Source organism: Nyctibius grandis, chromosome 2, assembly GCF_013368605.1.
Source record: "Nyctibius grandis isolate bNycGra1 chromosome 2, bNycGra1.pri, whole genome shotgun sequence".
Classification (NCBI taxonomy): Eukaryota; Metazoa; Chordata; class Aves; order Nyctibiiformes; family Nyctibiidae; genus Nyctibius; species Nyctibius grandis.
This window is the reverse complement of record NC_090659.1, coordinates 55058171-55072754: the sequence shown is the minus strand read 5'-3', so window position 1 is coordinate 55072754 and position 14584 is coordinate 55058171. Positions and strand designations below refer to the sequence as shown.

The 14584-nt window shown below is 43.8% G+C and overlaps 1 protein-coding gene across 1 annotated transcript in view; it reads right to left on the bottom strand.

Annotated features, from left to right (window-relative positions):
- Positions 1 to 14584, bottom strand: part of LOC137677742 (pinopsin-like) — a 99010-nt gene that overhangs the window by 26469 nt on the left and 57957 nt on the right. Inside the window, exon 3 of the mRNA XM_068425286.1 lies at positions 806 to 1039. Coding sequence (XP_068281387.1) covers positions 806 to 1039 — 234 coding nt within the window. The remainder of the gene's footprint in view (positions 1 to 805; positions 1040 to 14584) is intronic.

Here is a 14584-nt window from a genome sequence, read left to right as displayed (position 1 = left end):
TATAATGGTGTAATGGACACAATGAAGAAAGGAAATTGAGAACTACCTCTAACACATAATATAATAAAAAAGATAAGGCATTTTCATAAACTATGCATATTTTCGAAATTCCTTACTGCAAGACACTTTTAAAACTTCCAAATCCACCATTATCAAACTTTAAAGTCAGAGCTGTCAGCACAGAAACATTAGGAAGTTCATTTTGTGTACATTTACAGGAACAAGGGACCTGAACTGAATTTAGGTATTTTAGAAGTGTTAGAATTGGCCTTAGTCCTCATGAGAAAAAATTCATTATCTATTTTGGCATGTAGCTGAACTGGGAATTCAACAGAAAGGATGCAGAAGTCCACAAAAACTGTAATTGCAATGACCATTTGTTTTCAAGAGGTTCTGTCATGAAAATGTTTTTTGCAAATGGTCTCCTCCTTTATATTGTTTTCAAGGTCATGAAATCCCTTCCTCTTCTTTTCCTTCTTTTCTCCCCCCACCCCCCAAATTTTTGAGTATTCTTCTTGTAAATAGATGTCAATACCTGTGGCAACTAACTCTGCAGCATACAAATTAACATCCAGTGTGCTCTCAGAAGAACACAAGCAATTTCAGTAAGCAAATATTTATCTGTTCTTCCTATCTAGCAATATATTGTTGGTTGCAAACACTTCCACCCTAAGACTCCAGTAATACCATTTGGACAAGTCCTTCTTGTAAAGACACATCTATAGGACTGTTAGTCACAGTGGTCAAGAACACCTGACAGACCCTGAAGAAAATACAATTTAAAAATAATATATATCTATCTTACCTGTTTATTCATAAGTATGTAGATAATGGGATTGCAAACAGTGCTGCTTTTTGCTAGGATGGAAGGTATGATGCTTGCAGCTGGAGTCACCACACCTGGCTTACCAAACGTTGCAAGTAATGCTATAACTCCATAGGGAATCCAACACACGAGATAACAGATAACTGTAGTGATCACCATGAACAGTATGTGGTATTCTCTTTTACGGGCAGCATTCTTGTGGATTTTTCCAACCTAGGGGAAAGTGAAAAAAGAATTTAAGAAGCAGAGCTGTTGGATTGATTGCTTTAACAACCTGGGACTATTGGTTTTGGATCAGCAATGATAATCAACATTGTAGTTCCAGAAGCAAAACAAACACAAACCCAAAAGTGAGCGAATGCAGTGGGAAGACTTCCATTGTCTCCACCAGGCACTAGAGGAAGCCCTGCAGACATCATGGTGCATGCCAGCATAAACCAGAGTCCCAGTGGAGTTTGGACCAAAAGCAGAAAGGTGACAAAGTTAGCATCTAGTCCTTAATAGCTGGTAGGTCATCTTCAGTTGCTTTTCAGGTATGGTATTTTGTATAATCATACAATGTTTTCATTCAAGTTATTCCAATACACAGGACTGGCTTGAGATGGAGAAGTGTTAAGAAGCACAAGTGAACCAAGAGAACCATTTTCTGTTAGGGGTGTGGAAACAGCAGAGTAATGCTAGGACTGTGTTAGTACCTCTGTCCTTGGATGTTTTAAAGGCTTGGCTACATAAAGCCTCAGCTGGCCTGATGTAGTGTTGGCAATGGTTGCGCTCAGAGTTGGACACTAGAGAAGCCTTGCAAACAACACTTTATGAAGTTTTAAGTGGTAGGATTCATGCTTTCTAGACTGTTTCTTCCAGATTGTTTACCATTTTGATAAAAGGGTCTCACTCCTGATAATCATCAAAACCAGGTTTTTGTGCTCGTAAACAAGCATGCCAAATACTGACATAGTTCAGCTATTGTATTGTTTTTTTTGGGGAAATGGAGTAGAACTGGGTAAACAGGAAGTGCAGATTTAAATGATCAGTTTCAAAGTGATGGTACAACAGCCCATCTTGCTGTCATGAATTTACCTGTAGTTACAGTCTCTGGGCAAACCCAACTCTGCTGTGGAAGTATTTATAGTCTGTGCTTTAAACTGTACTCTCCTTTGACCTGTTCTGGACTGAAGTATTATGCTGTTTTGGAGTCTAGAGCTTTAAAATGGAGGTTAAACATTAAAATAACAGCCAATTTTTACTTTTCAGCTTTGTTGTGAATGCATTTCCCTGCAGACAGCTGCAGAATGCTTTTCTTGTGTGTTCATACCACTGAGCACCTTGGTGATAATTGTGAAGAAAAAGCTTCATTCCCTACACAGAATGAGCATTTGGTGCTATGCACAAGCATTATTTAAAAGCCAGCTTCCCATGCAGTAGCTCTGTGAGATGGCCATTAAGTTTGATCCAAAGGCCATGGAAGTCAGCACAAGATTGGGTGGGGTATAGATCAGGTTTGGGTGTCTAGCCTCGTTTTATAGGGATTATGAAAAAGTTCTTAAGAAACATGCAGAAAGATTAACTCCAGAATAGCAAGGCTGGTCTCCCTAAGCATCTTTGCAGCCAAAAAAGGAAAGCAAACTCTGCAAGGAGGCTAATTTTGGAGCCAGTCTCTCTCCACTGACTCTAAATGGAGCCTCAGCACGCTGGTCTCCTGAGGTTATGGTTAATTCCTCAACTTTCCCCCAGTGTGTGTTTAGCAAACCCAGATGTGCCAGCAGGATTTCAGGAAGTACTCAAATGTTTAAACTCTATCGATTAAGTCTTATATTCAGCCAAATGTAATTTATGTCCACTTTAAGGTCTTTTTGCCTTCCGAATGTGGTACTTGAGAGTAAACTGCACCCAAAGAAACTAAGCCCCTGTAAAGCTACAAACGTAAATAAGCAAAAAGGCATCTCCCTGGAATGCAATGCATCCAAACTTTACCTTATAAAAAAAAAAGTTTGAAATGAATGGGTTTAAGCTGATGCAGGAGAACACTGATGTGCACAACTGTAAATGAATAGAACACAGTTAAAGGTGGAAGCCACTAATCACCCAAGTCAAACATCATCTCCTGTTGCCTGGCGCACAACTTGCACATGCTAATGCAGTGGAAATAGTCAGAGCTTTACCTGCCTCTTTGTGGTGTGGGTGCTTTTACATAACGTATGTGTTTATGTATCAGACTGTGAGTTAAAAACATGTATGATAACTGTATGAGTACATATGCAAGGCAAAATAATATGGTGACACTGTTTGGTTTTAGTTAATTATGATTCTAGCCTTCTAGAGTGGTTGGTTCTACCTGGAGTTTCAGTAGAAATGTTCCTGTTGAAAGTAAATAAAACACACACAAACTTAGTCTGCCAAAAAATAACAAATATTTTTCCTGTCTAGTCTTTTAATGGTTTTCTGAAAAAAGGCAATTACAAAATAAAATCCATCCTTTCTGAAAACATTGGGGACTATTCTTTTTTTTTTTTTTTTGCAAGAACAGTACTTATTTATCTCATAATTACTTTAGCTTGAAAAAAGGGATTAATAATAGGTAATGGTCCAATCCTGTATTGCTTATTTGAACTAAATTTTTCATGACTAATGGGAATTTTCTCTGACTGAAGAACCCAGGATCCCATGTTAGCTGCAGCTATGTTACAAGTTTAATATTAACCAAGGAATGCAAAGCCCCAGCTAGCCATAGCATCCACAGCTAAAGATCTTCAATAAAGGCAGAGGCAGCAGTCAACACATTTTCCCTCTGTGTTTAGATTATCTCTGTCTTTAAGAGTTTACAAGAGTTTACCCTCTGCACAGACAAAATATAGATTATAAATAAGGGAAGGAAAGATGTGTAAAAGTGAAGTGACTATGGGTGTGATTTGGGGATGTATCCTTCTATTTCCACATCTTTAGCTTGTTTCCTTAGGGAGGCGAGCCTGCATTATCACAGTGTCTGTGTCAATATGTTAATAAATCTGTCTGTCTGTTGGTGCCAATATCTTCCTTGTAAATTTGACTGAGGTTTTGAAACTTATGAGGTGGACAGAGGTCTTTGACACTGGGTTCTTCACATGTCACTAGAGCAGAAGAATCCTTAGTAATGTTCCCATTAAGAAGAAAAATGCAATATGAAATGAACTCAAATTAGATACCAGAGAGTCCACTCTAGTTTAGGTCCTGTTTTGATTTTGTTTGTATTTTTTTCCTCTCATCTTCCTCTTCTGATAATTAAAAAGGAGAAAGCTCTGATCACAGCTGTTCCTGAAATAGGACATTCTTAATGTGTCCCCAGTATCTATTAAGGGTGACCTTCCACTGCAATCTTCTATAATTGAATTTAAATACTCGTTTCTCATGAGACAAACCTATTGGAACGCACACTTAGTCAGCTGTCATGCTCGCAGTGTCTTTCACTTCCATGTTTATACCAACGCAGCCAATTGTTTTCATTTTTTTGTGCCTCATATTATAATTCTATAATACAATTTACTTACAGTCCAGATCCTGGGCATGAGCAAATTAGAACTTCAGTTTTTCTGAAAGTACTTTTTTTTTCCCAGAAGTAAATTTCTATTCCCACTGTTGCAGAGAGGGGATTAAAAGTATGGAATTGCAGTAAGAAATGCAAGCAATGGACCAGAAGTGAGGAAGGATCATAACGTATGTCCTTCCTTAATGGTTCTAAATCCCAGGTGACCTGGATGTCCCAGCTTTCCAGAGGGGACAAGGATGGTAAAATGAGTCCAAAGGACAAATGACCTCTAGGCATCCCTTGCAATGAACCCCAAATGTACTCGATGCTTCTCTCAATTTTTATTTGAAGTCCAGAGTTGCTGTAGCTGTTAACTATGTTTTATGCTTAAGTAACTCATCTGCTTCCTCAGTGTTGGTAATCTCACTTTTTCTTGGTGTTCTGGCCACCAGTAAATTGCAGGACACATGAGATGCTGAAGTTGTTCTTTCACAACTGAAGGGGTGGGAGAAGAGTCGTATTGCTTGATGCCTCTGAGCATGCTGCCGGGCTGTTGTGTGACTGTCATTCACAGAATCACAGAATCACAGAATCACAGAATCACAGAATGTTAGGGATTGGAAGGGACCTCGAAAGATCATCTAGTCCAATCCCCCTGCCTGGGCAGGATTGCCTAGACCATATCACACAGGAACGCGTCCAGGCGGGTTTTGAATGTCTCCAGAGAAGGAGACTCCACAACCTCTCTGGGCAGCCTGTTCCAGTGTTCAGTCACCCTCACCGTAAAGAAGTTTTTCCTCAAATTTAAGTGGAACCTCCTGTGCTCCAGCTTGCACCCATTGCCCCTTGTCCTGTCAAGGGATGTCACTGAGAAGAGCCTGGCTCCATCCTCTTGACACTTGCCCTTTACATATTTATAAACATTGATGAGGTCACCCCTCAGTCTCCTCTTCTCTAAGCTAAAGAGACCCAGCTCCCTCAGCCTCTCCTCATAAGGGAGATGTTCCACTCCCTTAATCATCTTCGTGGCTCTGCGCTGGACTCTCTCTAGCAGTTCCCTGTCCTTCTTGAACTGAGGGGCCCAGAACTGGACACAATATTCCAGATGCGGCCTCACCAGGGCAGAGTAGAGGGGGAGGAGAACCTCTCTCGACCTACTGACCACACCCCTTCTAATACACCCCAGGATGCCATTGGCCTTCTTGGCCACAAGGGCACATTGCTGGCTCATGGTCATCCTGCTGTCCACTAGGACCCCCAGGTCCCTTTCCCCTACGCTGGTCTCCAACAGCTCTGTCCCCAACTTGTACTGGTACATGGGGTTGTTCTTGCCCAGATGCAGGACTCTACACTTGCCCTTGTTATATTTCATTAAATTTCTCCTCGCCCAACTCTCCAGCCTGTCCAGGTCTCTCTGAATGGCTGCGCAGCCTTCCGTTGTGTCAGCCACTCCTCCCAGTTTGGTGTCATCAGCGAACTTGCTGACAGCGCACTCTAATCCCTCATCCAAGTCATTAATGAATATATTGAATAGAACTGGTCCCAGAACCGACCCTTGCGGGACTCCGCTAGACACAGACCTCCAACTGGACTCTGTCCCGCTGACCACTACTCTCTGGCTTCTTTCCTTCAGCCAGTTTACAATCCACCTCACTACCCGATCATCCAGACCACACTTCCTCAGTTTAGCTGCGAGGATGCTGTGGGAGACCGTGTCAAACGCTTTACTGAAATCGAGATAGACCACATCCACAGCTTTACCATCATCTATCCACCGGGTAACATCCTCATAAAAGGCTATCAAGTTGGTTGAGCATGACTTCCCCTTGGTGAAGCCATGTTGACTGCCCCTAATGATCCCCCTATCCTTGATGTGCCTAGAGACAGCACCAAGAACAAGTTGTTCCATCGCCTTTCCGGGGATGGAGGTGAGGCTGACCGGTCTATAGTTACCCAGGTCCTCCTTCTTGCCCTTTTTCAAGACTGGAGTGACATTCGCTTTCCTCCAGTCCTCAGGCACCTCTCCCGTTGCCCACGACTTAGCAAAGATGATGGAGAGTGGCCTAGCAATGACTTCTGCCAGCTCCCTCAGCACCCGCGGGTGCATCCCATCAGGGCCCATGGATTTATGGACGTCCAGGTTGCTTAATTGGTCCCTGACCCAGCCCTCATCAACCAAGACAGATTCCTCCTCTATCCTGACTTCTTCTGGGGCCGCAGGGGTCCGGGGCTCCTCAGTACAGCCTCCAACAGTATAGACAGAGGCAAAGAAGGCATTCAGTAACTCCGCCTTCTTTTTATCCTCTGTCTCCAGGACCCCCACCTCATTCATCAGTGGGCCTACGTTGCCTCTAGTGTTGGCTTTACCTGCAATGTATTTGAAGAAGCCCTTTCTGTTGTCCATGACCTCTCTTGCAAGGTTTAATTCCAAGGAGGCATTAGCTTTCCTAGTTGCCTCCCTACATCCTCTGACAACAGACTTATATTCCTCCCAAGTGGCCAGCCCCTCCTTCCATGATCTGTACACCCTCTTCTTCCACTTGAGTTTGCCCAGCAGTTCCCTGTTCAACCATGCAGGTCTCCTGGTACCCTTCCTTGACTTCCTACCTGTTGGGATGCTCTGATCTTGAGCACGGAAGAAGCAGTCCTTGAATGCTAACCAACTATCTTGGGCCCCCTTACCTTCTAGTACCCTGTCCCATGGGATTTCCCCTAGCAATTGCTTGAAAAGGCCAAAGTTGGCCCTCCTGAAGTTCAGGGTTGTGATTCTGCTAGCTATTCTGTTCCTGCCACATGACATCCTGAACTCTACCATCTCATGGTCACTACAACCAAGGCTGCCCTCAACCTTCACCTCTTCAACCAGACCCTCCTTGTTAGTGAGGATCAGATCCAGCAGCGCTCCTCTCCTAGTTGGCTCATCCACCATTTGCATCAGAAAGTTATCATCAACGCACTGGAGGAACCTCCTGGACTGAGGATGGCTGGCTGAGTAGGCCTCCCAGCAAATATCAGGGTAGTTGAAATCCCCCACAACAACCAGGCCCTGTAATTGAGAGACTGCTCTCAGCTGCCTGTAGGAGGTCTCATCACCCTCCTCATCCTGATCCGGTGGCCTGTAATAGACACCCACAACAGTATCACCCCTGCCAGCCTGCCCCTTAATTCGCACCCACAAACTCTCAACTCGCTCCTGATCCGCCCCTGGACAGAACTCAATACATTCTAGCTGCTCACTCACATAAAGAGCAACTCCACCACCTCTCCTTAGCGGCCTGTCTTTCCTGAACAGGACATAGCCATCCATGACCACATTCCAGTCATGCGAGGCGTCCCACCAAGTCTCTGTAATTGCCACTAGATCATAGCCCCCCGACCGAACACGGATTTCTAAAACTCCTCCTGTTTATTCCCCATGCTGCGTTTATTCCCCGAGCCTTGTGCCACATCTTGAGAAACAGCTGAACTGTTCTTGTTTGCTATATTCCTCCTGTCTCTCCAAGCCACTTCAGCCCAAACATGGCTGTTTTGATAGTGGTGAAGGCAAGCAGCAGAGTCTCAGGGTGGTTGTGGTGTCACCCAGGTACATTCTGGGACACCGTAACAATGCAAGAAATGTCAGAGGATTTCAAGTGTTAGACTACTCTGTAGCAAGTGCCCCCAGAGTTTTGTTTTTGAAACCATGTACTATATTTATCTACATACTCTTGGTTTCATTGCCTTTGCAGCTTTGCAGCCTACCTTTAGAAGGTGTTATCCCGAAAAACTCTCTGTTTATACATGCTGGAAGGCCTCAAGCAAAATATAGCTTAAGTTGATGTAACTTACAGAAAGATTACAGTTTTGCAGGTGAAAAAGCAGTAGGCAATTTAACACTAAAATGATTCTATTTCTTATTTTAAAATGACTGGACAATTTAATGCAATTGCTGCACTGTATTTTCAGTAGTCAGTAGTCAGAAACGCTTAATGTCTGGACAGCGAGCTGATAGAAGAGCATCAGATGGTGATGAGAAAAAGTAGATTCAAATAATGTTCTAAAATAGGCAAGCTTGTAAAGCCCAGTGTAAATGTGAACATATAGGATATATATAATATACATTTAAAATCTATAGAAGATCTAAACTTCATCTTTAAAATGGCACAAGAAATACTGGACCATTGGGATCAGAAGGTATTTATTTAGGATGGCTGGAAAACACATGTCTTTGCTGTAAACTCAGCTGTTTTCTCTGGGACAAAGATCATCTTCCACCAAATTTGGTAGTCTAAACGTAGGGAAAGCACTATATTTAAAGAAAATAAGAGGGTTGGGGGGGTGGGTATTGAGTTTTTTTTAATGACAGAATGGTGTATCTCCCCTACTTTCATCTTGGGAAGTAGCAGAAGTGTTTTGGTTTTACCAAACTCAGCTGGAGGCAGCAAGAGGCACACTTGTCTAATCTCAGGCACTGAGCATAAGACTGGCACAATTAGTTCTCATCTGTGGTTGCCCTGTAGCCAAGCTGCATCTTGTGTACATGACCAATACTCCCTTTTCCACTCAATCTCACATGCAAGACACCACTAGTTAGATGACTACAGCAGTGTGCTGAGCAGGTCATTAGATGCGACAGGCCACAGAGCGTGGGAGAAGCCATGGCGGTATTCAGTGAGGCGGGTGGCAGCGGTAGAAGTGTCCTCAAAAGAGGCCCGAGTGACACATTGCTTGGCTGACCTCAAAAGCTGCATCCCTTCCCCTCCCAGCTGACAAGATGCAGCAGATACATTGCTCACCAAGTGATGGGCTGCAGTGCCATTTCATGCATTGGAAAAGAAGAAACTGGGGAGCTCTGGGGAGAGCATGGAAAATTTCAGCAGCACTGGTCAAGGTCTGGAGGGGTCATAAACCAATGAAAAGGGGAGCTTACAATAGGAAATGGAGGGCATTAATAAAAAGGGATGCAAACAGCTTTTGCTGTAACTGTGGAGCTTGTTAGGTTGGAGGTTCAAGAAGAGGACCCCAAATACCTGCCGTGGCAAGTACTCTGCCAGGAACCTCAGAGAACAGTCTCAGACTGGGTGCAGGCAAATGTGTGGGCCTCTCACAACAAGGACAAGCTTGGCTTCCTCTAAAGAGAATGGGTCTGTCCTTTCCTTAAAGAGAAAAGAGAACGGGTCTGTCCTTTTCCTTGCAGAAGGCTAGCCAGCACCTTCCAAACACATGAACGATGTGGTACAATGGTATGGGAAAGAATAATAATATGGCTATGGTCCATATGAAATTAATATAGGGTAACAGGTTCTGGTTACCCAATTTAGGCATGCAGGGGTCGGTCCAGACATCACTGCTGGCCAAGTCAACTGGTCCAGTCAGCATGTTGCTGGAGGGAGCAGACAGGTGGCAACCACAGCTGAGCCTATGGGCTTTTTTCAGGCTAAACACTGGAGCTTTCCAGCCCAGACAAAAGAGGACAGCAGCTCCCTGACTCTGGTGAGGGATTTACTGCTTTTAATATTTTTTTTACCTACCACGTGGCTCCATATGGGAGAAGAGCCCTGGGCAGTGCCCTGCCCAAGGGGACAGCCTGTCCTCTCCTGTGCTCCAGAGCCAAAAGTTTGACCTACTGCAGCCCCTGCTCAGCTCCCTCTGGATTTGGCTGGCCGTGAGTTGAGAGACCAAAGGAGTACTGGTGTCACTTCACCTGCTCAGAAAAAGGCACAGGTGTCAGGAAAGACCTGAGGGATGGTTGTACACAGAGGCTGTGTTGCTGAATCTTACAGGCAACTGCGAGGTCCACAGTGCCACAGGCGCATATCCAGGTCACCCCTGTAAGGCACTAACATGTAAAACTGTGCGTACTCCCATCACCCATGGGCAAGCTGGGTTTTTTTTTATATATATAAGGCAAGGGAGTTGGGCTAAAGTTAGCTATTAAGAAGGGGAAGCTTCAGTGATGAAGATCTAACCTGATTGTTTTCATTGAACTCCCCTGTGTTTTCTTTTTTGCATTTACCCTAGTCTCTCCTCCTTACTTAACATAGCTATCTGCTTTCTCTCATAAAGCATTTCCTTCATATTTTAACAGCTCCCAGTCATCTTCAGCTGTGAACATCTGGAAAGGTTATGAAGAATATATGGCATCCCATCCATCTAACCACTAGATGGAGAGACTATGCAGTAAGAATCCAGCATCCAGAGCCGCTTCAAGTAGAGGATATTTTCATCATAGCATCTTAAAAATCAAGGTGGCTGTTTATTTGTTTTGTCCTTTAAGTCAGTTTCTCTTTCTCCAACTATTTATTAAGACAGAAAATAATGTCAATCGTTATACTCTGTGCATCTAAATAATGGATGCTGTAATTGTCCTTTACCTAGCCCACTCTAAACAAGCAATATGGAAACAGGGTGCAAAGTGCTTTTTTTATCACAGCTGATGCATTATTCCTGGATCTGTCTTTGTACCTTTTACGCTCAAATAACCACATTTTCTTCACTGCTTTGGAACTGAACAGTAACGAGAAGGCTATTTATGAGCAGCAGTGTTTGTTGCCAAGCTCTTTACGTGTCAGTTATAAGTGCTTGTTTTGACATGATCAAATATTCAACAGTACTACCAAAACCAGAGACAAATGAAATATTCATAATCATCTGAGGGAAGTCTGCCAATCTTTGAACATTTAGTCTGCTATAGCTTCTTGGAATGAACAGAAGGGTGCTAGACTTTTTAATGCAAAAGCTGCAGTAGAGGAAAAAGCTGGAAAAAGATCACTCTTTTTCCTTCATGAACCAGTCTAGTAATATACTCTTCTCTGTTATGTTTCTAACAAAAGAAAATAAGACATGCTCTCCATTTATTGGTATGAATAACCCTCTACCAAACCCAGGAGTGTCTCAAACTAAGCAGTGACTCAAATGTCAGTTATGGTGAGCTTTATCCTCTCCCTTCTCTATGGATCCTGTCCTCAAGCAAAAACAAGGAAAAAGCGAAAAAAATCCACTCCATGAAAAACTCTAAAAAGCTGTAGGAAACAGAATCTCCAAGTAACCTACTTTTCAGTGTGGGCTACCCCAGAACTGATACTTTATAGATTAATACTAAGATAGATTAAATATTTTGCTTGTTGTTTAAGACAGACAATCACGGGAAAAGAGGGCTCACTGGCTTAAAAATAAATGCCTTCTTTATCAGCATTTAGGTGGCTAAGTTCAAAACAAGAGTGAACACTGAAGAGATGTATATTCTCTGTGGAAACAGGGACTAAACAGAAACATCTGCTTCAGGTCATCTTAGAATCCAGTGGGCTCTGACTCTACAAAGCATTTACACTTATATTCTACTGACTGAACTGAGATTTAAGCATGCACATGAGCACTTTGCTCAGTTGGGGCCACATAATGAGTTAATAGCAAGAAAGAGAGAAAAAAAATCACACAGGGGGCTTTATAGTTAATTATTTTAATGTCACAATTAAGTTTAGGAATTGAAGTCCATAGGAAGGATATTTTATCAGCTGAAGTCTGGCTTTATTGGGAATTTTTGTTATTGAAATGGGAATAGTCATTTCCCATTGCCCATTCCCATTCCCATTTCCCCATGCCCATTTCTCTGGGCAGCCTGTTCCAGTGTTCAGTCACCCTCACCGTAAAGAAGTTTTTCCTCAAATTTAAGTGGAACCTCCTGTGTTCCAGCTTGCACCCATTGCCCCTTGTCCTGTCAAGGGATGTCACTGAGAAGAGCCTGGCTCCATCCTCTTGACACTTGCCCTTTACATATTTATAAACATTAATGAGGTCACCCCTCAGTCTCCTCTTCTCTAAGCTAAAGAGACCCAGCTCCCTCAGCCTCTCCTCATAAGGGAGATGTTCCACTCCCTTAATCATCTTCGTGGCTCTGCGCTGGACTCTCTCTAGCAGTTCCCTGTCCTTCTTGAACTGAGGGGCCCAGAACTGGACACAATACTCCAGATGCGGCCTCACCAGGGCAGAGTAGAGGGGGAGGAGAACCTCTCTCGACCTGCTGACCACACCCCTTCTAATACACCCCAGGATGCCATTGGCCTTCTTGGCCACAAGGGCACACTGCTGGCTCATGGTCATCCTGTTGTCCACTAGGACCCCCAGGTCCCTTTCCCCTACGCTGGTCTCCAACAGCTCTGTCCCCAACTTGTACTGGTACATGGGGTTGTTCTTGCCCAGATGCAGGACTCTACACTTGCTCTTGTTATATTTCATTAAATTTCTCCTCGCCCAACTCTCCAGCCTGTCCAGGTCTCTCTGAATGGCTGCGCAGCCTTCCGTTGTGTCAGCCACTCCTCCCAGTTTTGTGTCATCAGCGAACTTGCTGACAGCGCACTCTAATCCCTCATCCAAGTCATTAATGAATATATTGAATAGAACTGGTCCCAGAACCGACCCTTGTGGAACTCCGCTAGACACAGACCTCCAACTGGACTCTGTCCTGCTGACCACTACTCTCTGGCTTCTTTCCTTCAGCCAGTTTACAATCCACCTCACTACCCGATCATCCAGACCACACTTCCCCAGTTTAGCTGCGAGGATGCTGTGGGAGACCGTGTCAAACGCTTTACTGAAATCGAGATAGACCACATCCACAGCTTTACCATCATCTATCCACTGGGTAACATCCTCATAAAAGGCTATCAAGTTGGTTGAGTAAGACTTCCCGTTGGTGAAGCCATGCTGAGTGCCCCTAATGATCCCCCTATCCTTGATGTGCCTAGAGACAGCACCAAGGACAAGTTGTTCCATCACCTTTCCGGGGATGGAGGTGAGGCTGACCAGTCTATAGTTACCCGGGTCCTCCTTCCTGCCCTTTTTGAAGACTGGAGTGACATTCGCTTTCCTCCAGTCCTCAGGCACCTCTCCCGTTGCCCACGAAGTGAAGCTATGCTTTAAATACAAAACTTATGGCTTTGTATGATGCCCTTGAAGCATAACTGCTATTGCTGCTAATATCAGTGAAGTTCTATTGTGGACTTAAGGAACACTATAATCCTCTTAGTTGCAGGAATTCTTTCACTGCACTAGCTAAAGGGCTTTTAGCAGGAATTTGACTTACACAGTGAACACATTCCCATGCACTAAACAAGCAGCTCATGGTGTCACTTCCATTGTATACAACTCATGTTTCATCCTGACCTTCTTTCCTCGATGTGGATTTTCTAGCATCAGTGTGCGTGAGAAAATTAAAGGTGTATTACACACCGCTATCATTTGGGTTGCATAAACAGCTTGGTTTTAAAAAGAGAAGTACGTTAGATACTCATACCTTCCCCAAGCGGGGGCTACCTCTTTTTTTCTCTGTAACTACAGATGTACCTAGCAAGGACAATGGCTACAGAAACATAAGCATGGGCTTCTCATGCACTGAGTTGGCAGGACACAAGCCAATTCCGGTGCAAGAGCCGAGCGTGCACTGCACTCGGCCATGAGTAACAGGCTCAGCCTGCCTGTGAGTCAGCCTGTGCCCTGGGCTCACCACTGGGCTATCACAAGATATGGGAGGTCCGCAGCTACCTTGCATCTCACCAACCTGGAGTACAAGCAAAGTGTGCCTACCCTGACAGCAGCCGGGGCAGACAGATCCAGGTAGGCTGCCCCCAGCAGCTGGGGCGGCTATTTCTGGTATGGGAAGTACAGGGCCAGGAGAAGTGGTCTGCCTCTGGCATGCTGTAAGGAGCCCACATCAAACATCTGGCTCATGCAAAGGGACTGACTCATTGAGTGGTCCAAAGGTATGACAGCAACAAGCAAAGCAATTTGAAAATGTTAAAACCTGTGCCAAATAAAGCAAAAAAGTGCTTCTGAGGTGAAATAGAATCACCATAACACTGAAGAGCCACTAGCCCTGGCAGCTCATTTAAGCAGATATATTGTATCTATCTGATGATATGCACTTCTCAAAAATGTTATTTGTATGTATGTCCTTCAGTAATTGTGGGACTGCGCAGAGCTGCTATCTCTGATATTGACAGTGACACTTCCATGGCACTTACCTGCCTGAAACAAATCAAAGATGTGTAGAAAATAAGATATGTGGAAAATGGAAACTGAAAGGACAGTGAGGTGTGTTCGCTATCTGGAAGATACAGTTAGTTGAAAAAACCTGGGGATGCAAGAAACATCAAATGTTATGCCCAAAGTTATTTAAACTCTAGTTTTCTATCAAAAAGATGATCAAAAGAAACGGTCTGTTATAAAATACTAAGGTTGTTGAGGTTTTGTGTGTCTAACATGACTTACCTTATTTTATGAAT